The following is a 26,873-nucleotide window of genomic DNA, read 5'->3' as shown; positions in this document are numbered from 1 at the left end:
ACTTGAAATTCTCTAAACCTTAAAGCTGTACTATTTTGAACCATAAGTGAAGTACAAACTGTTGCTATAGTTTTTCACATTTTAATTTAATAAAGCCCCTATCTTATTTGATTATTCTTATAGGTGACTATACACGATTAGTCAATTAATTGCTGCAGCTCTAGTTTACATATTAAAGAACTGATGGACTAAGATGCCATCGAATCGAATGACTAAACAACTGAAGTCTAAAGTGCTAGTGTGTAGTACGCATTACTTTCAGATTGCTCCCTCTGTCCCTCTCGGTTGTTGTGTTGTCCTTTCCCGCTCTTTTTTTGGATTCACAGACAGATGCCCCCCCGCTCCCCTGGGTGACCGCCTCTGCCTCCCCCTCCTCCCCCTCTCTGTCCCCCCTCGCCGTGCCCCACTGGGAAACCCTCCATTGTCATTGTCCTAATAGTGCGGGTCTATGAGGACTTTGTAGTGAGCTTCTGGGGAGGTCCAAGTGCTTGATTTGTAGTCTTTTCCCATACCACTCGGCACACATCTTCATCGGACCATAAGCCTCCATTATTGCCATATTGTTTTAGGTTTCCATGGAGAACGTACCGTGTTGAGTCTATGTAGGGTTGTTTAGGTTGAAAATGTTTTCAGTTTTATTTGCCGAAGTCTACTGCAGTGAAATTAAGGCATTATGTTGTCTATAAATATTTGTACAGTTTAGTTTTCATATACTTCAGGATACACATTTGAACAAGTATTAGTAGTTTTCAGATTGTATGTGATGAAGTCGTAGTACCAGATACGGGGCAAGAGACAGATTTCCCTATACATAATGTTGTACTTTGTCATAAAATATCTAAAAGGTAAATTTACTTTAATTTAATTTAATTGTTGTACATTTTCTATTACTGACTAGACCCAAGTATTCACCATTTTACAACCAAATTAGCATTTTAACAATATTCATTTTATCTCGATCTGTATTAAATATCATTGTCCTATAGAATTTTATGATGTCCTCTGAATAGCAATTGTATTGACAAAGGTTATATAAATTGACAACATAGTAAAACTACTTTTCCTGAAGAGTTTTGTCATTGTGTAGCTCTATATCAGTAATTGCGTAAGGCCACACTGTTCATTTCTGTTGAAAATTACTATTATATTCCTAAGTGGTTTTGTTATCGTTGTTGGCATAAAAATCAACACATTTTGCAAGTGGTCACATTTTTAAACTTCATACAATTTCTATTACACGGCCTCTTGTTATAGTATTTGTAAGTTTGTCACGTTACCATCATGTCTGCCACAGTATTTTGGACAATCGGCGTACTTATTTTAGTACTCCATATTGGCTCCTGATGATGATGATGGATGACGCATGTGAGGAGTCAGGAGGAGGGTTAAAAAGTCATAGGATTGTGTGGTGGGTGGGAGGATGGGGCTGATGTGTCACAGCAGCCAGGCCACACCCCCTCCACCCCTTGTGTGTGTGCGTGCGAGTGTGTGTGAGAAGGGGAGGGCCAAAGACTTGGATACATGGAGTTCTGTGTTTTCACTTGTAGAGGCCCACTGAGGGACAGACAGCAGTAGCTTGTTTGTTTCACCATCCTCAATTAAATTCTCTAAAAAAAAGTGAAGCTCAAACTTGGGACTAAAAGTGTAATATGTAACTTTTTCACTGGAGGCTCTGCCACATGCTTGTTATGAATGTTTCACAGTATGGCATTAATCTTTATCTGGCTAGAATTAGTTCCATTACAGCTGTTTTTATTGCTACAAAATACAAGCATTCTTACTTTGAGTGGGATTGCCTCTTCACTGATCTGACCTGTAATTTGGCCCATGAAACATTCCAGGCATAGTAATAACATCTCCATGGAGTCAAGCATGTGGCGGATCCTCTACCAGAAAAGTTACATATTGCTCCTTTAATCCAAAAAATGTTGCTGTGCCATGTCGTTATATTTCACCAGAAAACATTTGTGGAGTAGAGTTGAGTGATGTTGCCTGAAACGAAAAGCAATATACTGAGGATTCTAATGTTGTACACCATATAATGCCCAAGTAGTTTAATAGCTTGACCGTCCTACTTTCTCATTTTGTTTCATGTGTTGCAATCAAACATGATAGAGCCATTTGGTGTACCATGGTATTGAGTGCAGTCTGTGCATATTTATCTGTATTGTATAAGTAAGTACAACTATCAGATAATTAACCTTTCCTGCCAAGAGAAGCATTGATTACAGTTTGTGACCTGCATTGAATAGGAGGTGATAACAGGGTACCCTTTAAATGACTGTCTTGCTCTTGTGTAAGGGTTCAACTGCATTACAGGGCACAACATTGATATAATAGTCAATAAGTCAATGCAAATTTAACTTTTTGTGCCTTTTAACCATGTAGATTGTTGTTCCCTGATCAAAACATACCTGGAGTTGTATTTTGCTTCATTCATGCACGTTTCATTAATGCATTAATCCAAAGTCATCTTCTCTGAGTGTTCAAAATGCTTTGTTTGCATTTTGCCTGGATTGTTGCATCACAGGTAAAAATCCAGTCCATAAACCACCTCCAGAGAGCATCAATGCCTAAATGTCTAAATGCCTAAGTCTTTTCCAAATGTAGTATTATTTAAAATGAGAAAATGTGAAATAATAATTCCGAGGTGACTGATGATGGTGGATGGTTTAAATCTTTTAAAGGGAATTAAAGCCACAAGAATGCATCTGCTCTTTAAGTGACATTATCAATATTAACAAAAGGCAAATGATGGGGAATGATGGCTTAAAGATGCACTATGTAATTTTTCAGGTGGGGGTCTGCCACCTGCTTCTCTCAATGGAAATTTTATTGCTTCCACAGTATGACATTAAACGCCTGAAATTTAACAAATACCTTTAGAAATATGCGGTCTTACTGTGAGCATATTCACCTCTCTACAAATCTGACCTCTTAGCTGGCCTGGTGGCATCACCTGCTTGCTTCATGGAATTAGTTTAATGCCATACTGTGGAGCATTAAAGGCAAAGCAAAGCAGGTGGGTGACCCTCCACCAGAAAGGTTTGCATCTAAGATGGGATAAACTTGGAATTACTTGTACACAAAGTACCTGGTTTAAGTTAAGCCTAAGGGAACTGTCCACCTCCACTGTTCACTCTTGTGGTTTGTGGTTCCTCTTAAAAAGACACACTGTTGTCTTTGGCCTAAACTGGATTTTCTAGTACCTGCACTAAAGTTATTCTAGGATTAAGGCTTTAGTCGATAGTCTAAGGCTAATATTATACATACCACTTGCATCCTGTGCACTGGTTTGTGAATTTGAAAGAGTATCAGGAAAAAAAAAATTAAAATGTCTTTCAATAATAATTTCTTGAGCATTAACAATACAGGATTTTAATCATTTCCATTTTAAACAAAAAACACTGCTCCAAACCTTATACTTTTACTTATAGAAGTTTGGCTGTAAAACTTTCCAAAAGTTAAAAAGACCATTGACCACTGAGTAGTATACATGACTTAATCTTGATTAAAATTCCATTAATTGCGATACCTGAAATGTGACAGTGAAACACTATGCATCTCTATCTGAAGGTGACGTACACGGACCCTCGTGTGCCAGAGCTCCCCATGTCCTCAGTGCTTTAGCCTGAGTGAGCCTGAGCTGCAGTGACTGACGCCATTGTGCCTGGGCTCGGAGCACTTGGCCTGTTCCCACCACTCTGGCCCCTCTGGATTAGCACAACAGCTGTATTATGTGTATGTGCGTGTGCGTGGGTGGATATTCATTGCACTGTGGGGACTGAAATTGGTATACACACTGTCACTTCATGGGGACCAAAAATCGGGTCTACTAAGGTAAAACTTTCAAAGTTAAATCAACTTTTTTCTAGTATCATACTACAATCACAAACCTGCCAGTGCCTAAACCAGCAATTTAAGGGCACATTCAAGATTTTCTCAATCTCAGCATATGGCCATATCTCATGAGAAAGTTCAGAACCTCCAGAATTTACTCACTGAGCTGCAGAGCCTGCACTAGCACTGATTAATGATTGGCTGCAGGTGTCGAGGTTTAGGTAGAGAGGATTCAGATCAGAGAGTGTCCTTTTTAGGTTTAAGCAAATTGGATTTCAGCTTTGAAACTGGCAACCCAAATGGGAGACTCATGTGAGGCTCATTCTGCTTTCTGATTGGATAATCAACTTGAGAACCCTTATTTAGGCCTCATTGTTCAATTGTACAATTTCAGGACTATATACTACGACTAAATAAGGGTTTTGGTGCACCCAAGTGAAAATCTTAGGCACACCAGTGCACCCAACACATATTAGTCTGGAGCCTTGTTCAAAGAGCTGTGCCCAATTTTTTTATGTATTAAATGAGACTGATGTGTGCTGTGAGCATCTAATTTTGTGTTTTTCTCCTCCGCAAACCAGGAAGCATGCTCTTAGCATGCCATTTGTTCTTAGCTTTATTGACTATAAAGTTCCACTCTGGCCTCAGTGTGTGTTGTCCTTTTCAAGTTATGAAAAGAGCTTATCAACTCATCACTGTGAATAATTAAGATAGGAATGCAGAACACATCTGGACCACTGCAACCACGTTCTGTTTTTTATGCTTTTATGACTTTTAAAAATCAGGTAGAGAGGTGATTATTCACCGCAATGACTTTATAATCACTTTTTTACAACTCCCAGGGAACAGTGTGTAGTTTTTCCGTGTCTGTAATGCTAACAACAAGCGTGCTAATGCACACTGATTAACGGACAATAAAACACTTTGTAATTAGATGGAAACTGTACACAGCGGACATATTTGGACTTCAAGAGCTGCTTGTACAGTATGTCTGTACTAGGTCTGATCCCATTTGAGGAAAACGGTCTTGCCCAAGAACCATTTTGTTGCTTAAAACAACAAAATGCAAAAAATGGGCATAATTAAGATTGGGCTTATTCTTAAAAATATACAAGTATTCGAAGTAGTTTATAAAACCTGATTCAATTCAGCATCTTTTATTACCCTAACGTGAATATGCATGAGTGAGAGGAGCTTCATGGAAAAGCACTTAGCAGAAAGAGTTGACTTTGTCGATGTGAAGCTCCAACAACACAGGTTTCTTATTTAAGGACTGAAACAGAAGAGGTGGAAGACACTGTGACACTCCTCTTCACCTGTCTTTTCCAACTCCTCGCTCGCATGTCCATGTGTGTGCGCGCATGTGTGTGCGGTTCCTCTGTGCACATGCCCTGTGCTCTGTCATAGAACCCCCTCCGTGTGTCCGGACACGCAGCTGCCAAAGCGACTGGTGCTGCAGAAAAGGCCTTTACAGTAGTTTTCTCGCTCCATGCGTGTGTCTTTTGAAGGGAAAGTTTGTTGCATAGACTGGCGGTTTATTTTCACGTTGTATGCAGTCTTTACTAAACAGGTCTTTCTGTGTGTAAGTCAAATGCAAATCAGGTTGATGGGCTCGTTGGTGTTAAAAATAAGAGCTAATCTGACTAGTTTCCAGCAGTTTCTCAAATTTTTCACTCGATTAATTTTGGAAACATTAAAGAAAATTGTTTTGTTTTTTTAGACTATAATTTACTATAAACCACTAGGGGGTGCTCGGACCACAGTTTGAGTTCCACTGCTTTAAGGTTAGGGTCAGTCTGCTCTCCAGAAAATGGTCAGTGCAATGCCCCCACAAAGCATGTAAAGTTAACATGTGTGCACTGGTTGGCTGGGGAAAGTGACTGTATCTCTAGCAGGCTCTGGATGTTGGCCTCGCTCGTCGTCTTACTATCCACTGGCCCTGGCTCCGTGCCCTCTGTGTACAGTGTGTTGTGTTGTGTTGCAGAGCTGTGGAGTGGAACGGGTTCACATTGCTGAGATGTTTCTGCAGAATGCTCATGTGCTAACTTCAGTAAGGCAATGGATCTGCATTTGTGCTACTACTAGAGCAGCTCTGCATATTGTATACACTGTCACTGTACAAGAGCAGCCACTGGGCCTGTGTGCTGGAAATGGAGCTGAGCGATTTGTGAAAAATATCTGATATTGATTTTTATGACAGTCATTGCGATAGTGGTATGATTTGTGATTCATGTTTTAATAATGGGATTCTGTTCAAATATGATTTTACATATGCATCTAGAAGAATTGACAAAATGACCTACTAATACTAGAATCACATTTCAGAAGATGTGTACAGATCTAAACTACAGGGTTAGCCATTTTTATTTAGAGTAAGACAGAATATTTAGCTGTTTGTGGAGGAAATAAAAAAATTGTAGCCTGTGCGATTTGGTAATTGTATCCTTTTCAAATTTTGATTTAGTTGTGATTAATCTTGCAGCCCTAGGAAAATTATGTGATTTTTGGACTAAATTGTAAAATGGTAAAAAACAAGATTAATTATTAGATCCTAATTGATACAACATTTGAGGAGGAATTACCTAAAATTGACTAATTGTACATGCTGTGGATAGTTTTAGAAGGGTCTTAATCATGAAGGAGACTAGTATAAAAACACATGTTTAGAAACTATTATTTTGTGTTGAAAAGAGAGATTTTTTTTTTTTTAATTCTCATTGGGGTAAAAAGCCTGTTCCTTAGTATTGAAATTGACAATGAATTTGAAAATAATTTGAAATTGTGACAATACTACAAGTAGGAGTAATATAATTTTAAAAAGTGATAATATTATTAATTTAATGGCTTGAAGTACAATTAGGACTGTGTAGTGTTGGATCACAATGTATTTTGTGCCGCTTCTGCTCAAGCATGAATAAATAAAGAGGATCGTATCAGGAAGGGCATCTTGCATTCTGCTTCCTGAGTGAGAAATAACACATTTGATAAGTAACTTAAACACATTTTATTTTGCATCTCCAATGGTGGAAAAGAACCAAATCTCAGATATGTTTTAAAGCTAAAAATTGCCCTGAACATAGGCATGTCAGTACAGGAGAGTAAAGGTGACCCTGCCAAATATCTCTGGGACTGCACCTACACAACATGTTTCCAGTTGTTTACTTCATATTCGTAGAAGCCAAGGCTTTGACAAATGTTTTATATTTTACTGCAGTGATATTTTCAGTAAATCTTGTATAGCTTTTGAAAGTCATTTAACGCAAGAACATATTATATTTAGCACATTGAAAACATTACCATAACTGTAGTTCCTGTAGTATGTTGATCGTAAGAAAAAGGCTTGATACTTGATTCTTCACAATGAAATGTTTAATTTTCAACACAAAGCTAACTGCGGCATGGCTCTGTCTGAAGCTCTGTTACTCAAGTCATACTTTAATCTGAGCTTTGTTTAACACAGTCTGGCCATAAAGAATCATCATCGACATGTGTTCATAAGCAGGACGCCACACCGCGGGTTTCCGTGGTTACGCTGTGACTCATTCTCTACTGCAGCCCCGTCCAAGATGAAAGCCAGAAAACCACCCGACCATGCCCTCCGCCTAATCCCACCACTCCCTCCGCTCCTACTACTACAACTCCACTCCCATCACTTCCTAACACACAGGGAGAGGGGTTGTTTGAGGTCAGCGTAGTAAAATGAAATGAAACTGTCCAACTTTTCCAAACAGCCTTTTAAATGTCATTGTTGTTGTTGGAAGTTGGCTCGCTTCAAGTTACACTACTGGCCTCATGGGAAATTGAGTGATTGAGGAATTTGGATTACAAAAGTACGCACATACTTTTGGAGCAGTTTATTATAGGCTTCGCTCAGTTTATACAGTGAAAAATCAGAGCATTTTCAGGATTCCTCCAGTCTAAAATGTAACCAGAAAATCTCCAATTATTACTATTATTTTTAAAGAATTAATTCACTATACATCCATCATCTGTTATGATTTTTTTACATAAGGTCTCTTAACTTGCACATAGGTGTGGCATTTCACACTCCCTAATTATTCACCACAATGACCTCATGCTAACCACAACTAGCATGCTAACAGCGCACTTCCTGATTCCCGTACAATAAAACATCTGATAATTAGACTGTGTGCAGTCTGTATTTAATTTGGACCACACAGCTGCTTTTACAATATATCTGTTATTTAGCTTAACTGCATGGGAAAAAAAATCTTGTACAGGCACTTAAAAGCAGGGAGAGGGGCAATGAGTCTATCCTTCCACCGCCTCTGTAGTGTAAACAAACCTGCTTGTTCATGTCGTCTGCCCCTAGCGCTCTGTTCGGAGGGTGCATAAACATCCCTACCAAGGGACCCTAAGTTCACCGTCGCCCACTCACACGCCCGCAGTGAGTCAAAGTGACGATGAATCAGCCTGTGCGGTTACTTCCGGCGAGACAAATTTGAAATGGAGCCTTGATTGCGCCTAGGGTTTTATAGTTTAATTTGGACAAGCAAAATGAAGGGTTTTGTTGGTGTATTTTTTACTTCAAGTTAATTTAGTGTTTGGTTCCACTTTATTTTTCTTCTAAACTGTGTATATGGTGTTTTAATAGCATACTGTTGCTTACAATTTTTGCGCAAATTAGGTCAATTTGCATCTTTCTGGTCAAAAACTGTCAAAAACTGAAAGTGTGCTGTCTTCAGTGTTGACTCTAATTTCAAATACTATTTGACATTACACAAGACTGCTCTGATTACAGCCAGGGGTTTATAACAAGACTGCAGGGGTGGAGTTTGAAGTATGGATACTTGTTAGATCAATCACTATTGCTTATACCTTTAGACCCTGCTCCTCTCTCTCTCTTCCTTAATCCACAGGCACTGCCCAGTTTAACAGCTTTATTTGAATGTGGTTGTGGGAGGGGTTTAGGTGTTTAGTCCAACTTTAATATACAACTAGCAAGGCTATTAACGTTTTATGGAGCTTTTTCGGGTCACTAACCATCCTCTTGACAGTGTTAAGACGAGATAGCAGTTAGAGTTGGGCAAAAATACTTATGTTTATCAATGTTGATTTTTATTTCCTATTCCTATTTATTATGAATAACATAATTGATGAGCATAGGCCAGAAATATTTTAAGTGACCTAACTGTAAAGAAAATTGCATTGTTTTCCATTCCAGTAGAATTGCTGTGGAATTGTTGATTAAAAGCCCCAAACAGATAAATGATCGACAGACAATCCCATCACTATACTTACATCTTTATGTACAGGTTTCCAAACTATTATTAGTGTACATTTATTTTTTACATTCACTAACCATTTTGCAACTGATTCATATGTTTCTTAGTAGCATAATCTAGAGCTGGAACCATTAATTGACTAATCATAAGCTCACTATAAAAAATACTCACTGTATTTTGACAATTGTACTTGTTAACTGGACTATAAAGATAATAAAACAAAACCAAAAAAACAACTTTTTTATAACAAAGACATGGCATTTTCAAATCAAAATGTCAAAAAAATATTGTACAGCCTTAGTATAATCTACAACTATTGGTGGGTTTAAGATGATATCACAACATTTACCTTTTGGATATTGCATGGCAAAGTGCAATGTAATCCATAGAGAACTGTCTCTTGTCCCCCATTTGGCAGTATGACATCATCACACTCTGGAGTCTGAAAACCACCAATAACGCCAGTAGATCTCTTCAAATAGAATCCTGCTCTTTCCAAACCGGGCAATAACAATAGCGACTCCAATGACAGACAGATGTAGTGGATTTAAATTCCCTAATAGCACGCTGTACGCAATGTGATCCGACCAATCCTTGTTTATATTGGCTCAGCGGCAAAGCCATGATGTGGATGGGCAAGTCTCTGCAGAGCCCAGAATAGCCCTGACAGTAGCAGCACTACTGTGGCACATTAAGTTGAACAGGACTGCATGTATCTGGATCTAAGTGACTCATGGAAAAGACATGCAGGGCGTTTGGAACAAGAACCGATGCTCACCATTCAGTTTCACGGTGTTCAGGACAAAAGCAGTAGCAGTAGTTCTTGGCCGCTTACACTGTTGGTAAAAGTACAGCCGATAACACATATTGGGCTGGCTGGGTCTTATTGGTGTCAGGTGTTGTTTTTTATGGGCTCTGTGCTATTGTTTGTTAGAAAAGGGGAAGAAAATGTCCGTACCGGCAAGGACTGCAAGATGAATTGCAATCGAACCAAAATCACAGTTTGAATGGACGCAATTAACAAATTGCAAAGGGTGCAATTTTTGTACCATTATTTCCTCCACAAACAACAGCAATATCTTATTCTGCATTAAAATGGCTAACCTTGTAGTTTAGATCTGTACAAACACGTTCTGAAATGTGATTCTTGTATTCGTTTGTCAGTTCATAGTTCACTCTTTTGGATTATTCTTGTGGACATGTTTAAAATGTGAACACTGAACAAAATCAAATTATTAAAACATAAATCGCAAATCTAATCACAATTGCAGTGCTTGCCAGAAAAAAATTACAATTGGATCTTCACAAATCATGTAACCCTTGTATCAGCTCTTTTGAGACTCTCTTAATAATTCAAGGGTTTGTTATTATTCTGCTGCAGTATTTGGAACTATACAAATTTGTGTGGTAAACATGAATGTTTTATATTGGTTACAAAACATGTCTGTGGGAGTGAATAACTGGAAATGGGGCTTCACTGTGTGTATAGAAGAACTATGCAACGGATGTATTGAAAGCGCCCAATGAATGGCAAAGTAGCAGACATACTGTAGGTGTTTTAAAACTAACAATACTGTGGTGATATGAATATAAATATCTGCTCTCTTTTGTTTTATCTTAATATTAATAATAACAGCGTAACTAATCCAGGTGTGTTGTTCCAGGAGCCGTGGGGGCCCAGTCCCTGTTCTCCATGCCTCGGCGGCCTGGCTATGGCACCATGGGGAAGCCCATCAAGCTGCTGGCCAACTGCTTCCAGGTGGAGATCCCCAAGATGGATGTCTACCTGTACGAGGTGGACATCAAGCCTGACAAGTGCCCCCGCAGGGTCAACAGGTACACTCCATGTTGGGTTTCACAACAGTGCATGTCTAGAATACATGACTGTATAATCAACTGAATTTGAATCGAGATTATGATTCAGTCATTTCTAATCAATGATATTCTTCAGTATTTTTTAACCTCCAACATCTGAATTCCCCAAATCCCACATGTTTACTGACAATTTTTTGGTCAAATGGTAATGAATAAAAATCATTTGACTAAACTGCTATGCACCAAATGCTGTTGCATTGATGATTGAGGCCTTAGATATACATTAACTGACATTATCAATTAAAATGCCATTAATTCTATTGTTTATTTGTACAGTGTGTGGTAATAGCTCTAATGTGTATGTAACCATGTAGGGAGGTGGTGGACTCCATGGTGCAGCACTTCAAAGTGACCATCTTTGGGGACAGAAGGCCAGTATACGATGGGAAGAGAAGCTTGTACACGGCCAATCCACTCCCTGTGGCACCAGCTGGGGTAAGAACAGGGGAGTCGACGGGGGGACAAAGGGATCTGTTGTCCGGGGCCCCAGGGTCTTAGGGTCTCTTCCTATTAATTTATATTAGAGGGGTGCCCATGTGAGACTTCTTGCCCTGAGCCCCCAAATTTCTTTCGACAGGTCTGGGTAAGATACATATGCTCACAACAATCACAAAAAGATTGTATGAAGTTGTCATTAGTAAATACGTTTTGTGCCAGTTTACAATTAAAGCCCAACTGCTGAACATTTCATAAATAAACAACCATACAAGTATTTATAAAATGATGGGTGAAAATGCTTTGAAAAACATCTTTACTGTGTGCGGGCTTGCCTCTCCACAGACCTCACTTGTGATTTGGCCTGGGAGTGAGCCTCTCCCTTTTTGCTTATGTGGAGCTGTTACTGCTGTGATTTAAAGCACTGCCTGACTGTTTTACATCCAAATACTGTACATAAACATTTATGTATGTATTGATTTGATAATTCATGCAAAAAATAGTATTTGCATTTAGGCATGTGTTTCTTTATGTATCAGCAGTTTGCAGTTTTTGGATTCATAGATTGAAATGTTCTGCGGTATGGCTTTAAAGGGGACATATTCTGCAAAAATGACTTTTTAGAGCTTTAAGCCATGTTATAATAGTTATTATAAAAAGTGTCATTTACTCCAAGTTGTGCTTGGAATGATTCATGAATGTTTGAGTAATATTTATTCTCCTCCAATGAAACACTATTGCTCAGACAATCTGTTTTTCCTGATCTCTGAACACACCCACTGCTCTGTATTTACTTTGTTCAATTTTATTTTTGAAATGGTGATAGCTGTATGATTCAGCAGTGCCACATAGCAATTTTTGCACAAATGGGATGAAAAATCTGTTGCTCGCTACTGTGATCTGCAGTTATCCATAGGATCCACTTGTTGAGCAAGTTAATGTTTTATATTAAAACAAAATACTAAATTCCACTTGCTTTATTTATTAGGTGGACTTGGATGTTACGTTACCAGGAGAAGGAGGCAAGGATCGGCCGTTCAAAGTTTCCATCAAGTTTGTGTCTTTGGTGAGCTGGCACATGCTCCATGAGGTGCTGACCGGACGCAGCATGCCTGAGCCTCTGGAACTGGACAAGCCCATCAGCACAAACCCCGTACATGCTGTGGATGTGGTTCTACGACACCTCCCTTCTATGAAGTAAGTATTTTTTATCATGGAACAAAAATCAATTCCATTTATTTTACCTAATCATAAAATGGAGGGTTTCATAAAATAATTCATTTGACTAACAGAAAACAATTTGGAAAGCAAAAATCCAATTGTCAGAGAACGGTAAGATATGAACCAAAAACAGGTTAAAAATAATGAGAATGCTGGAAGCGAGATTGCCAGTCTGCATCATCAGCCCCTCCGAACGCTTATACACATCCATACTAGGCAAAGGTGGGTGAAGTGTCTTGCCTAAAGACACAACGCCAGAATTCATGGGTTGGTGGGTTAGTGCTCTATCAACTTAGCCACTGTAATTCTCAAGGTCATATTATTATTTTTCTTAATATTTCTATATAAACATACCAAGAAGATTGCTTTTGCTTAACATTCTGATCAGATGCAACTTTAATACAGTGGCTCAGTGGGCGACAGTGGCTCAGTGGTTAGAGTGTTGGTCCCCCAACCCGAAGGTCGGAGGATCGACACATCGTGTCCTTAGGCAAGGCACTTTACCCACATTTCCTTGTGGTGTGTGTGCGAATGATAGGTGGTGGTCGGAGGCGCCGATGGCGCAGATTCGTAGCCTCGCTTCTGTCAGTCTGCCCCAGGGCAGCTGTGGCTACAGTAGTAGCTTACCATCACCAAGTGTGGAAATGAATGAATAATGACTATAGTGTAGCGCTTTGAGAGGCTTTGAAAAAGTGCATTACAAGTGTAAGCCATTATTTTATTAATACATTGTTGCAAATTCATTACATATATTTTGTTCAGTCTGATATAAAAGTAGACTTTGCTAATTACATCCAAGCGAACTGCTTTGAGCATATACTTTCTTTTGTACACCTGCTGTTTCTCTAGAGATAAGTTCAGTGCATCAAATATAGCTGCTCTGCTCTCCAGTCTCATATTAATATAAATGCATTATCCTGTATTTGCTCACAGTGGCGTCAATATGAGGAGCCAGCGGAAATGAAAGACTGCTTGTACAGGAGCGCACACAGAGCCACACTTGATCCCACGTCACCTTGTACTTAATATCTTTTCTGTAGCAAGAGCAGGTCTAGAGTCGCCAGGGAATTAATGAAAACACTCTCCATTTAACACCTAGCTTTTTAACCCAGACCAGAATGTACAGCAGTAACAATTCAATGGAAAGTCAAAATGGGTCGCCAACAGACATTTGAAACTCAACTGTAAATAATACTGCAATCCAGACGTCTTTGAGGAAACTTGAGAATAGCACGTACATGTGTTGGTTTTATTTCAAAATCCACAATTAATTCCATGGATTGATCTTTTTTGATATATTACAAGGCGCCAGTGTGTGCTACTATAAAGCTATATTGTGCTTTACTGGACTACAAACTAAGAAGTTATGTTTTAAAATGTTATCTAAAATATGTAGCTTTTTTGTACTCATTTGTTAATAAAGGTGCATTATGGATACTTTATATGATATTGAGTTGCCTGGAATGTTCCCCATTGTAGGATTAAACTTCTACTGTCAATTTACCATTTATTTTTTAGGTGTTTTATTGCTCAAAAATTCCTTAGTGTGAGTGGGGTTGCCTCTCCAGAGATCAGACCTATAACTTGGACTATTTGACTTTGGCCTGTTAGACTTTATGATGTCAGATAAATGTAATGCCATATAGTGAAACAATCTAGGTAAAGCGATATCTCTCCGTAGTGACCAGCAGGTGGCAAAGCTCACTAGAAAAGTTGCATAGTGGACCTTTAGCAGTTAAATCAAACCTTTTGAACTTAAAATGTGCGTCTGAATGTGCACTTGCAGGTACACTCCAGTAGGCCGCTCCTTCTTCTCTGCTCCTGAGGGCTACGACCATCCTCTGGGAGGGGGGAGGGAGGTGTGGTTCGGCTTCCACCAGTCTGTGAGACCCGCCATGTGGAAGATGATGCTCAATATCGATGGTAAGATGAGTACTACCATTTCATTTTATAGAGCTGTCATGAGCATAAACAAGTATTACCACTACATGCGTATTTAAATATCATTCAGGGATGTTTTAGGATGGGCTGATTTCCCAAGCCTGAGCTTTAAGCCATGTTTATAATGTTATTACTGCATCAAAAACATTCCTGAAGCTGCATTTTGTTTCATTCACACATGTTTGATTAATCCTTTATTAGTCTGCCTGCATCTCCAAAGCTCACCTTAGCATTAGTTTTCAAGTTAATAGCTACCTTTTACCTTTAGTTCAGTAAATATTGTAAGTTGCACAGCTTAAATTATCCCAATAATTCTAATAAAAGTGTGCGGAGTTTAAAAACACAGTGAAGGACTTCCTCGACTACCACATGACATCACAAAGTGGAACAGAGTGTTTTCTGTTTGAGAGAAGAACTCAGCCTAAATATGCAGGGTTTGTGTGTTAAACATGTAGATGACATAGATCAGAAAATAGCATAATAATGGCATAACTTAAAATTTTTCTGTCATTGTTCCAAGAAATGTCCTAATTGCACATTAAAAAGGTTGAAAACTGTTGCGGAAGTGGTCTGAAAAGAAATGACTGGAAGTTTGTTCTCAGTTGCTGTTTTAAACCCTTTGTTCTATTTATTTATTCTTGGCCTGCTTTTTTTGGTGCTGCCTCTTGACCAGATTGTTGCTAAGAGAGTTGTTTCTACATCAACCTTACCTGGTTAAAAAAAGAACAATACATGATTGTAAACAAGTGGTTTGTGCTGTTTCCATGGCAATTCTTTTTCCTATAATTTGACCCTATCTATGACACAACCATAACTTAACCAGCAAGACCTTTCTGGTGGAGAGTCTGCCACGTCTCCATGGAGATGTTATTGCTTTTTCTGGAATCCTCCACAGTATGGCAATAAATGTATCTCCACGGAGACAGGCAGGCGACTCCACCAAGCCAAATTACAGGTCAGATCTGTGGATAGGCGATCATCACTTACAACAATAATGCACAGTTTTTAAGGTATTTTTGTGCTATACACCCACCCATAATAAGATGAATGCAAGGTTATACAGGTTTTATTTTATACTGTGGAATATTCTAGAAAAAGGAATAACATCTCTATGGAGACAAGTAGGTGACCAAAACCTTTGCCCAAAAAGTTGCATGGTGTACCTTTAATGCTTAGGTATTTCATTTTTATATTTAGTAATGTTAATGTGGGAAATAGTGTTTTTTTTTATGGTACTACCATTTCATTTTATAGAGCTGTCATAGAGCTGATTTATAATGAACCATTAACACCACAGACTGGATAATTACAGATATACTTTAACATTAATTAAAGGAGGGGTGTATCTAATAATATGGCTCAAGAATTATAAATTACGATGTTGCCTTGAGTTCTCTTGAGTGGTCTCACTCAACATTCAATACATCATACATTTCCTGTTGAGTAGTGGCATCTGTTTTGAGTTGCCAAAAATATGTGGAAGAAATTCAATGCACGACCATATGCACGCGGTAGGAGGCTGTTAGGGAGCTTTCTGTTTACAAGCCAGGAAAAAACGTGTTTAAAAGAGTGTCGGTGGAAGTTTGAGGTTGATGGGATTTCAGCTCGCTGGCTGGGAACTGGCGGGCTGGTTGATTGGTTGCCATGGATACAGAAAGCTAGTTGCGTGGGTGTGTGTGGTCAGACCCGGATGTGTGGGGCTTCTGGGTGTTGTCGGGGTCAGGAGGGGAGCAGAGGACACCTTTGTTTAGCTCCAACTGTTTCAAGTCCTCGCCAAGTTTCTGATTGGCCTCATTTCCCTCTCTTTTGTGCATGTCCATAAGGATGTATATTCTAGGGATGTCAAACGTATCGTAAATGAGATACTAATTGAGACTTAAACTAGTATCAAAACTAGATACTCATTTGTACAAGTATCGATAATAAAAAAGTCACATTCAAAGGATAGAAATGACCCTTTCCTGAGCAGCTTTAGAATGATCTTAAGCTGAATCAAAGCAAGTAACAATGTTGAAAATCTTTTTTTTTATTTTTATTATTATTATCATTATCATTGTGGTATCGAAATTGGTATTGAGTATTGACTCTATTTCTTAGTATTGAAAAATGGAGCTTACCAAGTCAAACAATAGAATGAGACCTCTGCAAAGGCACTACAATACAGTTCTTGGCAACAGAAAAATCTCCACTCAACCTTTTTAAGCCACAATATGTACCTTTTTAGCTATAAAGACTAAAATGAAAGCTTTTTTTTTTCATTTTGATTGTGTTTATTGCACTGAAAAACTAATCTTCCACAGTATGGCATAAAACTTCTAAAAAACTTTATATTTCTTATACAAATTTCTTACCCGCAATTCTTCATTCGTCCATAAGCTTTTCTGAAAAGTAAAATGTTTTGTACTTTGCAAATCTGGCAGATAGTTTGTGACTGAATCTGGTAGCCTATTAAATGTGTGGTTAATGCTCATCCGTAAACAACATGGCTGCACCAGTACAGTTTCAAAGGACAATCACATTAACTCATGAAAAAAAAAAAAATTCCTTTTCTGTCCTTTGTGGGAAAAGTTAACAACATTTTGATTTTGTTTGTGAGCTGAATAATTGTTTCCGCCTACCACTTCCGATACACAGAATGGGTATATTAGTCTGAATAAATATAATTATGCAAAATGTGAAACCTTTCAAATCTGCATTTACATGGATGACTCATGTTTCTATCCAAACGCGATATAAAAGAAGAAAGTGGAAATAACACGCAGTTGTGATGTCATATCCTGTCATAGGGTTTAAATGCTTCATCAAAATGTCCCTCAATGTCCCCCAAGCAAAGTTCAAAAATCATGCAGTCATATTGTCTGATATAGGTTTGACTGTTGAAAATGTACAAGCACTCATATTGGACTCATTTTGTGGATGGGTTTTTACTCATACCTTCAAAGTTGATTTTTATTTATTATTATTTTTTTTTTTGTTACACAGGAGTTGCTGTGACAATTTTGATGCTCAAATTGTCTTTTTCGCAGCTGACTTCTAAGCAAGCAGCTTCTACTCTTAGCCTTATTTACACTCCATCTTTAGTGACACGGCCAAATAATACTACCATAAATAAAAATATCAAATGATTTATTAAATAGTTTGCCAGGAAGTCATCCCATTCCATAACGTTTATCTCATAAGATCATAAATGATTGTGAAAGCAGCATATACACACACATACATTATATACAGTATGCAGGAAACGCAAAATAAAATTTTTGATTTTTGCTAGGGCTATGCAATTAATACAATTTTGCAATGAGTTGTGATTCACGCCCATTGATTGCAAAAATTACATAAGGAGGAAAGAATGTTTTTCTGTGGTTTGGAGCTTTCAAGAATGTGTTAATTTTACTTTCACCTCATTGGTTTGTTCTTTCTGTGGAAATAATAGTGATTTCTGTAAGTAATTGTGATTCATATATTTTCCATAATCAAGTATCCCTCATATGTGTGTTTTCTTTTACTTGTAGTATCTGCGACGGCTTTCTACAAGGCCCAGCCCGTCATCCAGTTTATGTGTGAAGTCCTTGACATCCACAACATAGACGAGCAGCCACGCCCCCTCACAGACTCCCACAGGGTCAAATTCACCAAAGAAATCAAAGGTGAGTACCACTGTCCACAGCAATGGAAGCATTCAGTCTGTTTGTTCATTTCTGTTAAAAAATCTGGCTCTTTCTTGTATTTATTTATTTATATTTTAGAAGCCAACTTTTGATTATTTTAATACTAATTTTTTTTTATCATTTTACTTCTAATTGGACATGGGCAGCAGATATGATGCGTGTAGAGGTAATAACATCGCTGTTATCTAGCAACCACACTGTAAACAAGGGACACATTTTTTTTGCAAATTCTACAATAGTTTTAATTTGAGTAATACAAATAAATGACAATACCTTTATTTTGTTAAATAAATATTTAAACTGTCAGAAAAATGCCTTCCTTGCGTGAAATTGTCCCTGCATTTTGGATGTAATTTCCCATATGGATATTAAAATAGGAAGTGGTATTCTGTCACAGCTACTTTCTGTATTTTTTACTTTTGGTCTCAATTTTTTTTCCATAATCTGCCTTTTAACTGATGTAAAGCTATGATAAATATTTACCAGGTACTCACTTACCAAACCAAGTAATAATTATAAAAAAACATGAAAACCTGTCATATGCACTTAAAGCTTTAGTCTACCCAGTGTGGTCATGAACATCCCATCACTTGAACTGGGACACCATGTCGCTCAGCTCGCTCTCCCCACACACCCCTCTCCCTGCGTTCACTCCAGCTCTTTTCATTATTGACCAGGTTTGAAAGTGGAGGTGACGCACTGTGGAACCATGCGGAGGAAGTACCGTGTCTGCAACGTGACCCGCCGGCCCGCCAGCCACCAAACGTGAGTCAGTCTGTGGGCAGGAGGAGGCACAGGGACGGAGAGAGAGGAAAGAGGGAGATGGAAGAGAGAGATAGAGGGAAGGAGGAAGGGGAGAGAGAGAGAGAGAGAGAGAAAGAGAAGGGGGCGGGGAAGACTAGGGTGGATGACCGGCTTTCCGCTGCCTAACTACAGAGGAGTGGCTGAATCATCTGAATCATCTGAATCATCTGAATCATCTGACAAACATCCACTCAACATTAGTCATATTTCAATGATATAGGAAGTAAACACATCTGCTGCCAGTTTTGGCCAGATTGCATTAAAAAGGCATTTGTATCGCCATAGCAAATATTAACAGTGTACAGTGTAACCTTTCAAGTGGATGGTACGCCACCTGCTTGCTTCCACAGAGAAGCTATTGTCTGTAATGTTCCATTTTATGGGATTAAACGTATCTATCTCCATGGAGACAAGCAAATGAACAGGTAGGGCACAGGTTGCAGGTTAGATCTATGGATAGGAGACCCTACTCACAGTAAGAATGCATGTTATTCAAGGCAACAAAAACACATCGAATTGAATAAAGGGCAGATATTGCATATACAATTAATGCTAACTTTGCATAGCAAGATGGATTGGATTTTGGCATCAATACAAACTATTTTATTTGGGAAAACCATCCAGAGGGAAGCACTTTTGCATTTGTGAACAGGGAAGATGTCTGTGTTTCTTCCTCAGCTGGATGTTACAAAAGTGATTTATCGTCTTGTCCTGACGTTGTGATGCTTCCACCAATCAGATTCAAATAATCGATTATTTGAATTGTGTTTTTGATTGAGTTTTCTGATTGCTTTCAGCGAGAGCATCCCAGATTGATATCTGATGTGCAAAACTAAATTCAGAGTGTTACACATATCGGCCTAATGTGAGCCAGGTTTAATTTAATGCCACCTTGTGGAACATTCCATGTAAAGCAATAACATCAAACTCAACTCAAAGCAGACAAGCAGGTAACAGAGCCTCCACCAGAAAAGATACATAGTGCACCGTTAATGCATCAGTATCTTAATAAGATTTAAAATTACTCATGGGATGACTCATAGTAGTTAGTCTAACACTTATAGTTGCAGTTATAGCACAGTTCCAGTCATTAAATTTACCAAGATAGAATATTTCAAAATGATAAGTAGAAAATGAGTGATCCTTAGAAGATCAAGAAAGCACTGATTGCTGATGAACTAAAACTTTTTGTAAAGCAAATGCACTTTTGTACCATTTCATGCTAATTTGTCACTATGCCAGCAAACACTGATTCTGTTCTTCACAGGTTCCCTCTGCAGCTTGAGAATGGCCAGACAGTAGAACGCACAGTAGCCCAATACTTCAGAGAGAAGTACAGCCTGCAGCTTAAATACCCTCATCTACCCTGTCTCCAAGTGGGCCAGGAGCAGAAGCACACCTACCTGCCTTTAGAGGTGAGGAAATGTCCTGTTCCCATCTAGTTTCCATGTATTTGAGCTAAATTTGTCTTAGCCTAGTGCAGATATATTGTATACTCAGGTCAAAACAAGTCCACTGTGTACCGTCTGCATCTAAATTTAAACTGTTATACTGTATGAGTATCAGATGCATGGTAACATGCTAGTTGTTGTTAACTTTACTGTGACTGCAAAACTCCACCCTGCCCTCTGAAGGCTGTGAAAAGCCCTTTATAAACTCATTGTGGTGAATAATTACAATGCTCTGAATTCATAAGGTAAGTGAGGAATAACTGAACTACTAATTTCATTCTGTTTTTCATGTTTTTAAGTCAGCAAAATCCAGGTACAGTGGCTTTAAGAAGGAATCGGATATCTTTTTATTGTAATTTTCTTTTTTATGTTTCCATTATTCTAGGTGTGTAACATTGTAGCGGGCCAGAGGTGTATCAAGAAACTGACAGATAATCAAACTTCCACTATGATCAAAGCCACTGCCCGCTCTGCTCCAGACAGACAGGAGGAGATCAGCCGCCTGGTGAGTTGGGAACTTAGTAGAAAATCTCTTAATGCAGTACAATAACAATGTTTTATTTAGTTAGCAATTTGAAATATTTCAAGTTCTTATCATTACTAATCTCAAATTTAAGACCCACACAGAAACAGACTTTTGGCTGTTAGGTTCAGACAAATTCTACTAAAATCAAAATCTACAAAATAAGAACCAAAAAAATTGTATCAGGTCAGTTTTCCAAAAAGTCATTTTGAATCCAATCAAAGTTTTAATGTAAACTTTGCCCATATTACATATGGAATTATCCAGTGTTAGAACTAGCTTAGTTTGTTCATCAAAGCAGTATTTAATCACAATACTAAAATGTCAAACTTGAGTATTGAGCATGTTCCTAAGTAACAAAATCAAGACCACAGTTATAATATAAAACACTCTTTTCTGTACCATATAATGTGAATTTCAAATAGTAGTTTTTATAAAACAAACATGTGGTTTTATACTAGTTTAGTTTATACTACTTTTCTGCTCTATTCAGGAAAGCTCCCAATTGATCCAGTTTATATAATATTTCAGTATCAATAGTATCGGTATCTAATCTAGATACAAATTTTAGTACTATCTAGAAATTGATGTAACAGCCTTGAACATAAACCCGTATATTTCAAAACTCCAATCCTCATTAGTCCGCCATGTTGTTTTTCTTATTTTATTGGTGGTTCTAGGCGTGTCATGACAATTGCTATATCAACTTATTGTTCAACAAATTATAGATGGGACACTGATTCTGTTAAAGTGTTTCATTCTGTTATTCATAGTACATGTTTTCAGCAGTATTGTACATTAAGAATAGTTTTTTGGGGTTGATAAGCCTGATTTAGGAGAACTGTGTCAGTAGCATATTGGTTTCAATATCAATGTTTATTGTCTGTATAAGGACTATTCAACCACTAACACAATTTGGGTTTGCACAAAATATCCCCAAAACCAGACTGGATTCAATTCTACTAATAATATAACGACAATAGCTGCTATTCTATTTATGTGAAAAATAAAATGCAAAAGGCTTCACCATCACTGTCCTGCAAAATTGCCAATCCAGTAAAACTAGGACTAGATTAATACTAATTGGCTCTAAAGCAGGACTAACCAGAATTAAAGTAGGACTAAACCAGGTCTAACTAAACTCATAAATAAGAGAAAATATCTGAATATTTGGAAGGTTGGACAGGCCTTGGTGGTTCTGTAACTCTTTCCTCCTCTCCTTTTATACTATTAACACAGGCATGTACATCCATCACATGTGCTGATTAGAAGGCTGCTTTGGGGTCAACAAAATGCCCCGGTTGTAATGGCCCTAATGTGTGGAAGGCTGCGTCAGTGTTTGTAAAGAGCCTGACGGAGCACACGTCTCCAGCAGCTATTATCAGATTAGCCAGGTTAGCGTACCTGTTCCATCTCTGCACTCGGGGGCAAAATGAGTAGATTGCGCGCGCTGCAGACGTCACTGTGTTGAAGATGATTAAGGTGTATTATTTTTTTCAGGGCTGTGTGATTAGTTGTATGAGAATGGCCAAACCCTAACAGTCTGAGAGCTATGTAATTAACGTATATTCTAATCAATGCACCAGTCCAACAAGGAAGCACTGAGTTCATAGTGTTGTCTTATTTGTACAACCGCAGTGAAAGATTTAAATTTTCTCATTCTTTCTTGACTTCTACTTAATTTTATCTGTCTTGTTTGTCTTTTTGACAACTAGAGCTTTAATACAATGTTAGTGCATTTTGTAGAGCAAGTAACATGACATATATGTATCTCTTAGGTTGATTTGGGTCAAGATGTTTTTGCAGTGTTCACATTTCACTAGCTTGGTGACACAGACCCTTAATTAGAGCTGGATGAAGACATATTGATGTGATTTTGTGCCAGATATAAATTTGGTCATATCTTAAATATAGAGATAATTTAATGTTGTGGCAGTAGTAGAGTTCCACTACATTTCTATCTGTTTTCCACCTTTCTCTGTCTCTGCATAGCCTCGCTTCACTCACTCTAGGGTAAAGGACCTGCAGCCTGCTGGTGTCACAGGCTGCTGTCAGTCCAAAACTAGCTGCATCAGTACAGATTTGAACGTCTACTCTCTAATCAGCCTATACTTGGAAAAAAATTGTTTCTCCTATTAAAAATGCAATCGGTATCAGAAAAAATGTATTGAAATATACATTCTGTCCATATATCCCAGCCCTACTTACTTCTCCAACTTTATTTTTCTAAAACAGAGCTGTCAAATCAATGCTCCAAATTTATTTAAAACCAATCACCACTATTTATCTTCACAGTCTCAGTTCTGGTCACTGCCTTTAGTGCATTTCCTGTAGATACTACAGTACATGATGTATTTGTCCTTTCTAAATCATTTATACACACGTAAGCCACTATTTTTGTTTTAATACAAGATGTAACATGTATATTATTGATCTATTATATACATTCATATCCAGATACTTTTATAGGAAAAGAATGTTCATTGTCCATTAGCAGAGTTTCTATTCAGTACTCAATACTACTCAATTTCTACTACTCAATAACTTCACGGTGCATTCACACATATCCTAGTTTGGTCCTGGTTTGAGACCAGTTTGACTCCTGATGTAGACTTGGTTTGGGCCTATTCTAGTCCTGGTTTAGTCCTGGTTTAGTCCAAGCTTAGTTCCAAAATGTAGTCAAACTTTAAACCAATTTAGATGGGGTGTTTGCATTTGTGCCCATTCTATGACTTGTGCTGATAGTAAGTGTAAATATTATCTGTCTCCCATACAAACCCTTGCCAGTACTGACACCATCCCTCCTTTTTTTCTTCCCAGGTGCGCAGTGCCAACTACGAGTCGGACCCATTTGTGCAGGAGTTCCAGTTCAGAGTGCGCGACGAGATGGCCCACGTGACGGGGCGAGTGCTACCCGCCCCCATGCTGCAGTACGGCGGCAGGGTGAGCACTGAGCACTTTATGGTACCTTCCTTTAAATCACCACCATTCTCTATGTTTGTGTGCCCGTCTGCCCCGTCTGCCATCTGCCCCACCACCAGCACCACTCAGGGGACTAACTGGCTTCTGTTAATGGAGGCATGTCTATTTGGCTTGTGGGGTTCAGTCTTGATATTACTGCTTTAAGGTAAATTTTTGTGATTTGAAAGTAAAAAGAAATATATCATAATTCTGCAGATTTAATAAAGAATGCAGTTTATTGAGACTGAACTACTGTGCTGTTTTAACAATTCATTTCACCCAACACATCTGAATTATACGTTTATTTGTAACACAATCAAAGCCCCACCGTGTAACTTTTTTTTTTTTTTTTTTTTTTGACAAAAATAAATAAATATACATAGACAGAAATAAAAGCATGTTTTATTTTTTGCTTTTATTACACTGAAATGAGTAGGAAATTATCCTTACTGTAAGCTTACATCTCTACAAACCTGGCTCTTTTTTGGCCTGGACGAGGGCCTTCTCCTGGTTGTTTCCATGGAAATGTTGGTCCTATGGCTATAATATTCCACAACAGATCATAAAATAGTGTAAAATCTATCTCCATAGAGAATGTTCTGAAGTATGGGTTTAACTCTCTATTTTTATGGAATGCAGGTCATGTGCTACCTCCAAAAAGTTACACGGTGTTGGTTAATTTATAACTTGTTGTATACCCCTTTGTCCTAGATCAAAAAGATTAAGTGAAATTTAATTGGCAATATCTTTACATATTTATTTGAAGTTCATCCATACATTTTATAACTTGATTTGTGACTTTCAATATTCATACGTCATCAAAATTGCTCTTGTTTACTTGCCATCACATAACTTCCATTCATTAAAAAAATCAAACTACTTAACACTTAATACTTTTATTTCCTCTGATTTAGGCACATATTTTCTGTGTTGTGACTAGTTTTGCTTGGTAGTAGTTTTGTAGATGTATTAAACAAGTCATTGCACTTTGTCTTATGATAGAATAGTTAAAATGTTCTTATGATTTGTTGGCCATGGCCAGCATATGAGTGAGTGCATGTGTAATGTTGCCCTGTGGCATTTGTGACATTGTTGCAGAACCGCACAGTGGCCACGCCCAGCCATGGAGTGTGGGACATGAGGGGCAAGCAGTTTCACACCGGAGTGGAGATCAAGATGTGGGCCATAGCCTGCTTTGCCACACAGAGGCAGTGCCGAGAAGAGATCCTCAAGTGAGAGCCAGCAGAACTCTATAGAACAAATATTCTCTCAAAATGATGAGCAAACATTAGTTGTTATTAAAGTATACAATCCCACCATCTGATGAGATAATAAGTGTGATGTCACTTTTGGGTCCATCAGCTGATTAAAAAAAATAGGAAATTGTAAACATGTTAATTGTTTTCAGTGGCAACACATCTCACTTTAAACTTTTTAAAGGTAATTGTGTCCTGTTTAATGAATAAGGAACAAAACAGCTAGAAATGAGCTGTGGAGTTTCTGGTTTGACCCGGAAGTGACATCAGCACTTAACCCTATAGGTGGCGTTTGCACAGTTATAGAATTTGATTTCATTATTTCAGTTGGAAGAAAGAGGGTTGTATAACTCTATTGTCAATTCACGTCTTTTGAAGGAAATTATGAAACTGAAAATCTACCTATGATCTATTCATTTTTTTTCTATTCTGTATTTTTATCAGCGAATACAGCATTTTCAGAACAATAAAAGGTAACATGGTGGATTAATTATGTTATGTGTTTGCGATTAGTACCCCATAGAAGTGGAATACCCCCTTTTTATAGTTTCCCGGCAGTGAAGACATTGAAATTTATGCTGAATTTAGTTCCAAATGGATAGGGCCGGTTATTATTATTAACCATAAATCAGATCAAAACATCTGCATTTTGACAAATAATATAAAAATTGAGGAGGGCAGGTAATTGTATATCAATTTGACATACATTTTTAAGTTATTGGTAATTATCTTGACAGGGGTTTCACAGATCAGCTGCGTAAGATCTCCAAGGATGCTGGGATGCCAATCCAGGGCCAGCCTTGTTTCTGTAAATACGCACAGGGAGCAGACAGTGTGGAGCCCATGTTCAGACACCTCAAAAACACATACTCTGGACTGCAACTCATCATCGTCATCCTCCCAGGAAAAACTCCTGTCTATGGTACAGTAAATGCCAAAATGCATCTTGCATACGTTTGTATTTTGATTAGAATATTTTCAAAAATCAGATACTCATCAATACTAAAGCTAACATTGTAACTAGATACTTATTTGAGCAGGTATTTGTGAAAAATCACATTAACAGGACAAAATCTACGCTTTCCTAAACGGGTTTTGTGCAATTTCCTAATTATCAAAATCGAGATTGTAATTTTAGTATCGTGATCATGAAATTTTGTTTACAGATTGCCAGCGTCAGTCAAATTGAGTGTATTTAGTCCTTTTTTTTTAACCACTAGACTGTCATAATATCAAATTTTAGAGTTCTGATATTAACATTGTCAATACAATACCACTCCAGTCTGTGAGCTTTATGAAATCAACATTTCTGACTGACTGAGTAAAGTTAATGTAGCATAAACGGCCAGACAAAATGATTTCTTTACATGTAGCTTACTGTTTTGGAGCATGTTTTGACTGAAGTATTTTTTAGTCCTTACCATTTTCATGTCTAGAGGTGGGTAGTACTCAGTTACATTTACTTGAGTAAGTTTTTTAAGAAATTGTACTACTTGAGTATTTTCCTAGCAGCATGCTTTTACTTCTACTTAAGTAATATTTTTAGTGAAGTAACAACACTCTTACTTGAGTAAAGGTTACTACGCTTTATGTTGACAATATTAAATGATTTGAGTTTCTTGTACCACTCCTTCAGATATAATGTAGTTTTT

At 37.9% G+C, this 26,873-nt stretch overlaps 1 protein-coding gene across 2 annotated transcripts in view; it reads left to right on the top strand.

Annotated features, from left to right (window-relative positions):
• Positions 1-26,873, top strand: part of LOC117383989 (protein argonaute-3) — a 43,336-nt gene that overhangs the window by 5,536 nt on the left and 10,927 nt on the right. Inside the window, exons 2-12 of one of the 2 annotated variants that reach the window (XM_055228167.1) lie at positions 10,751-10,922; positions 11,276-11,396; positions 12,385-12,593; positions 14,404-14,540; positions 18,071-18,205; positions 18,904-18,991; positions 20,298-20,445; positions 20,867-20,986; positions 23,825-23,947; positions 25,064-25,197; positions 25,959-26,143. In XM_055228167.1, coding sequence (XP_055084142.1) covers positions 10,751-10,922; positions 11,276-11,396; positions 12,385-12,593; positions 14,404-14,540; positions 18,071-18,205; positions 18,904-18,991; positions 20,298-20,445; positions 20,867-20,986; positions 23,825-23,947; positions 25,064-25,197; positions 25,959-26,143 — 1,572 coding nt within the window. Of the gene's footprint in view, positions 1-10,750; positions 10,923-11,275; positions 11,397-12,384; positions 12,594-14,403; positions 14,541-18,070; positions 18,206-18,903; positions 18,992-20,297; positions 20,446-20,866; positions 20,987-23,824; positions 23,969-25,063; positions 25,198-25,958; positions 26,144-26,873 lie in introns of both variants that reach the window. The other variant, XM_033981246.2, reaches the window with a different exon arrangement.

The sequence above is a fragment of the Periophthalmus magnuspinnatus genome, chromosome 16 (assembly GCF_009829125.3).
Source record: "Periophthalmus magnuspinnatus isolate fPerMag1 chromosome 16, fPerMag1.2.pri, whole genome shotgun sequence".
NCBI classification, from domain to species: Eukaryota; Metazoa; Chordata; class Actinopteri; order Gobiiformes; family Gobiidae; genus Periophthalmus; species Periophthalmus magnuspinnatus.
The sequence above is the reverse complement of the archived record's forward strand: the minus strand, read 5'-3'. Positions and strand labels throughout refer to the sequence as shown.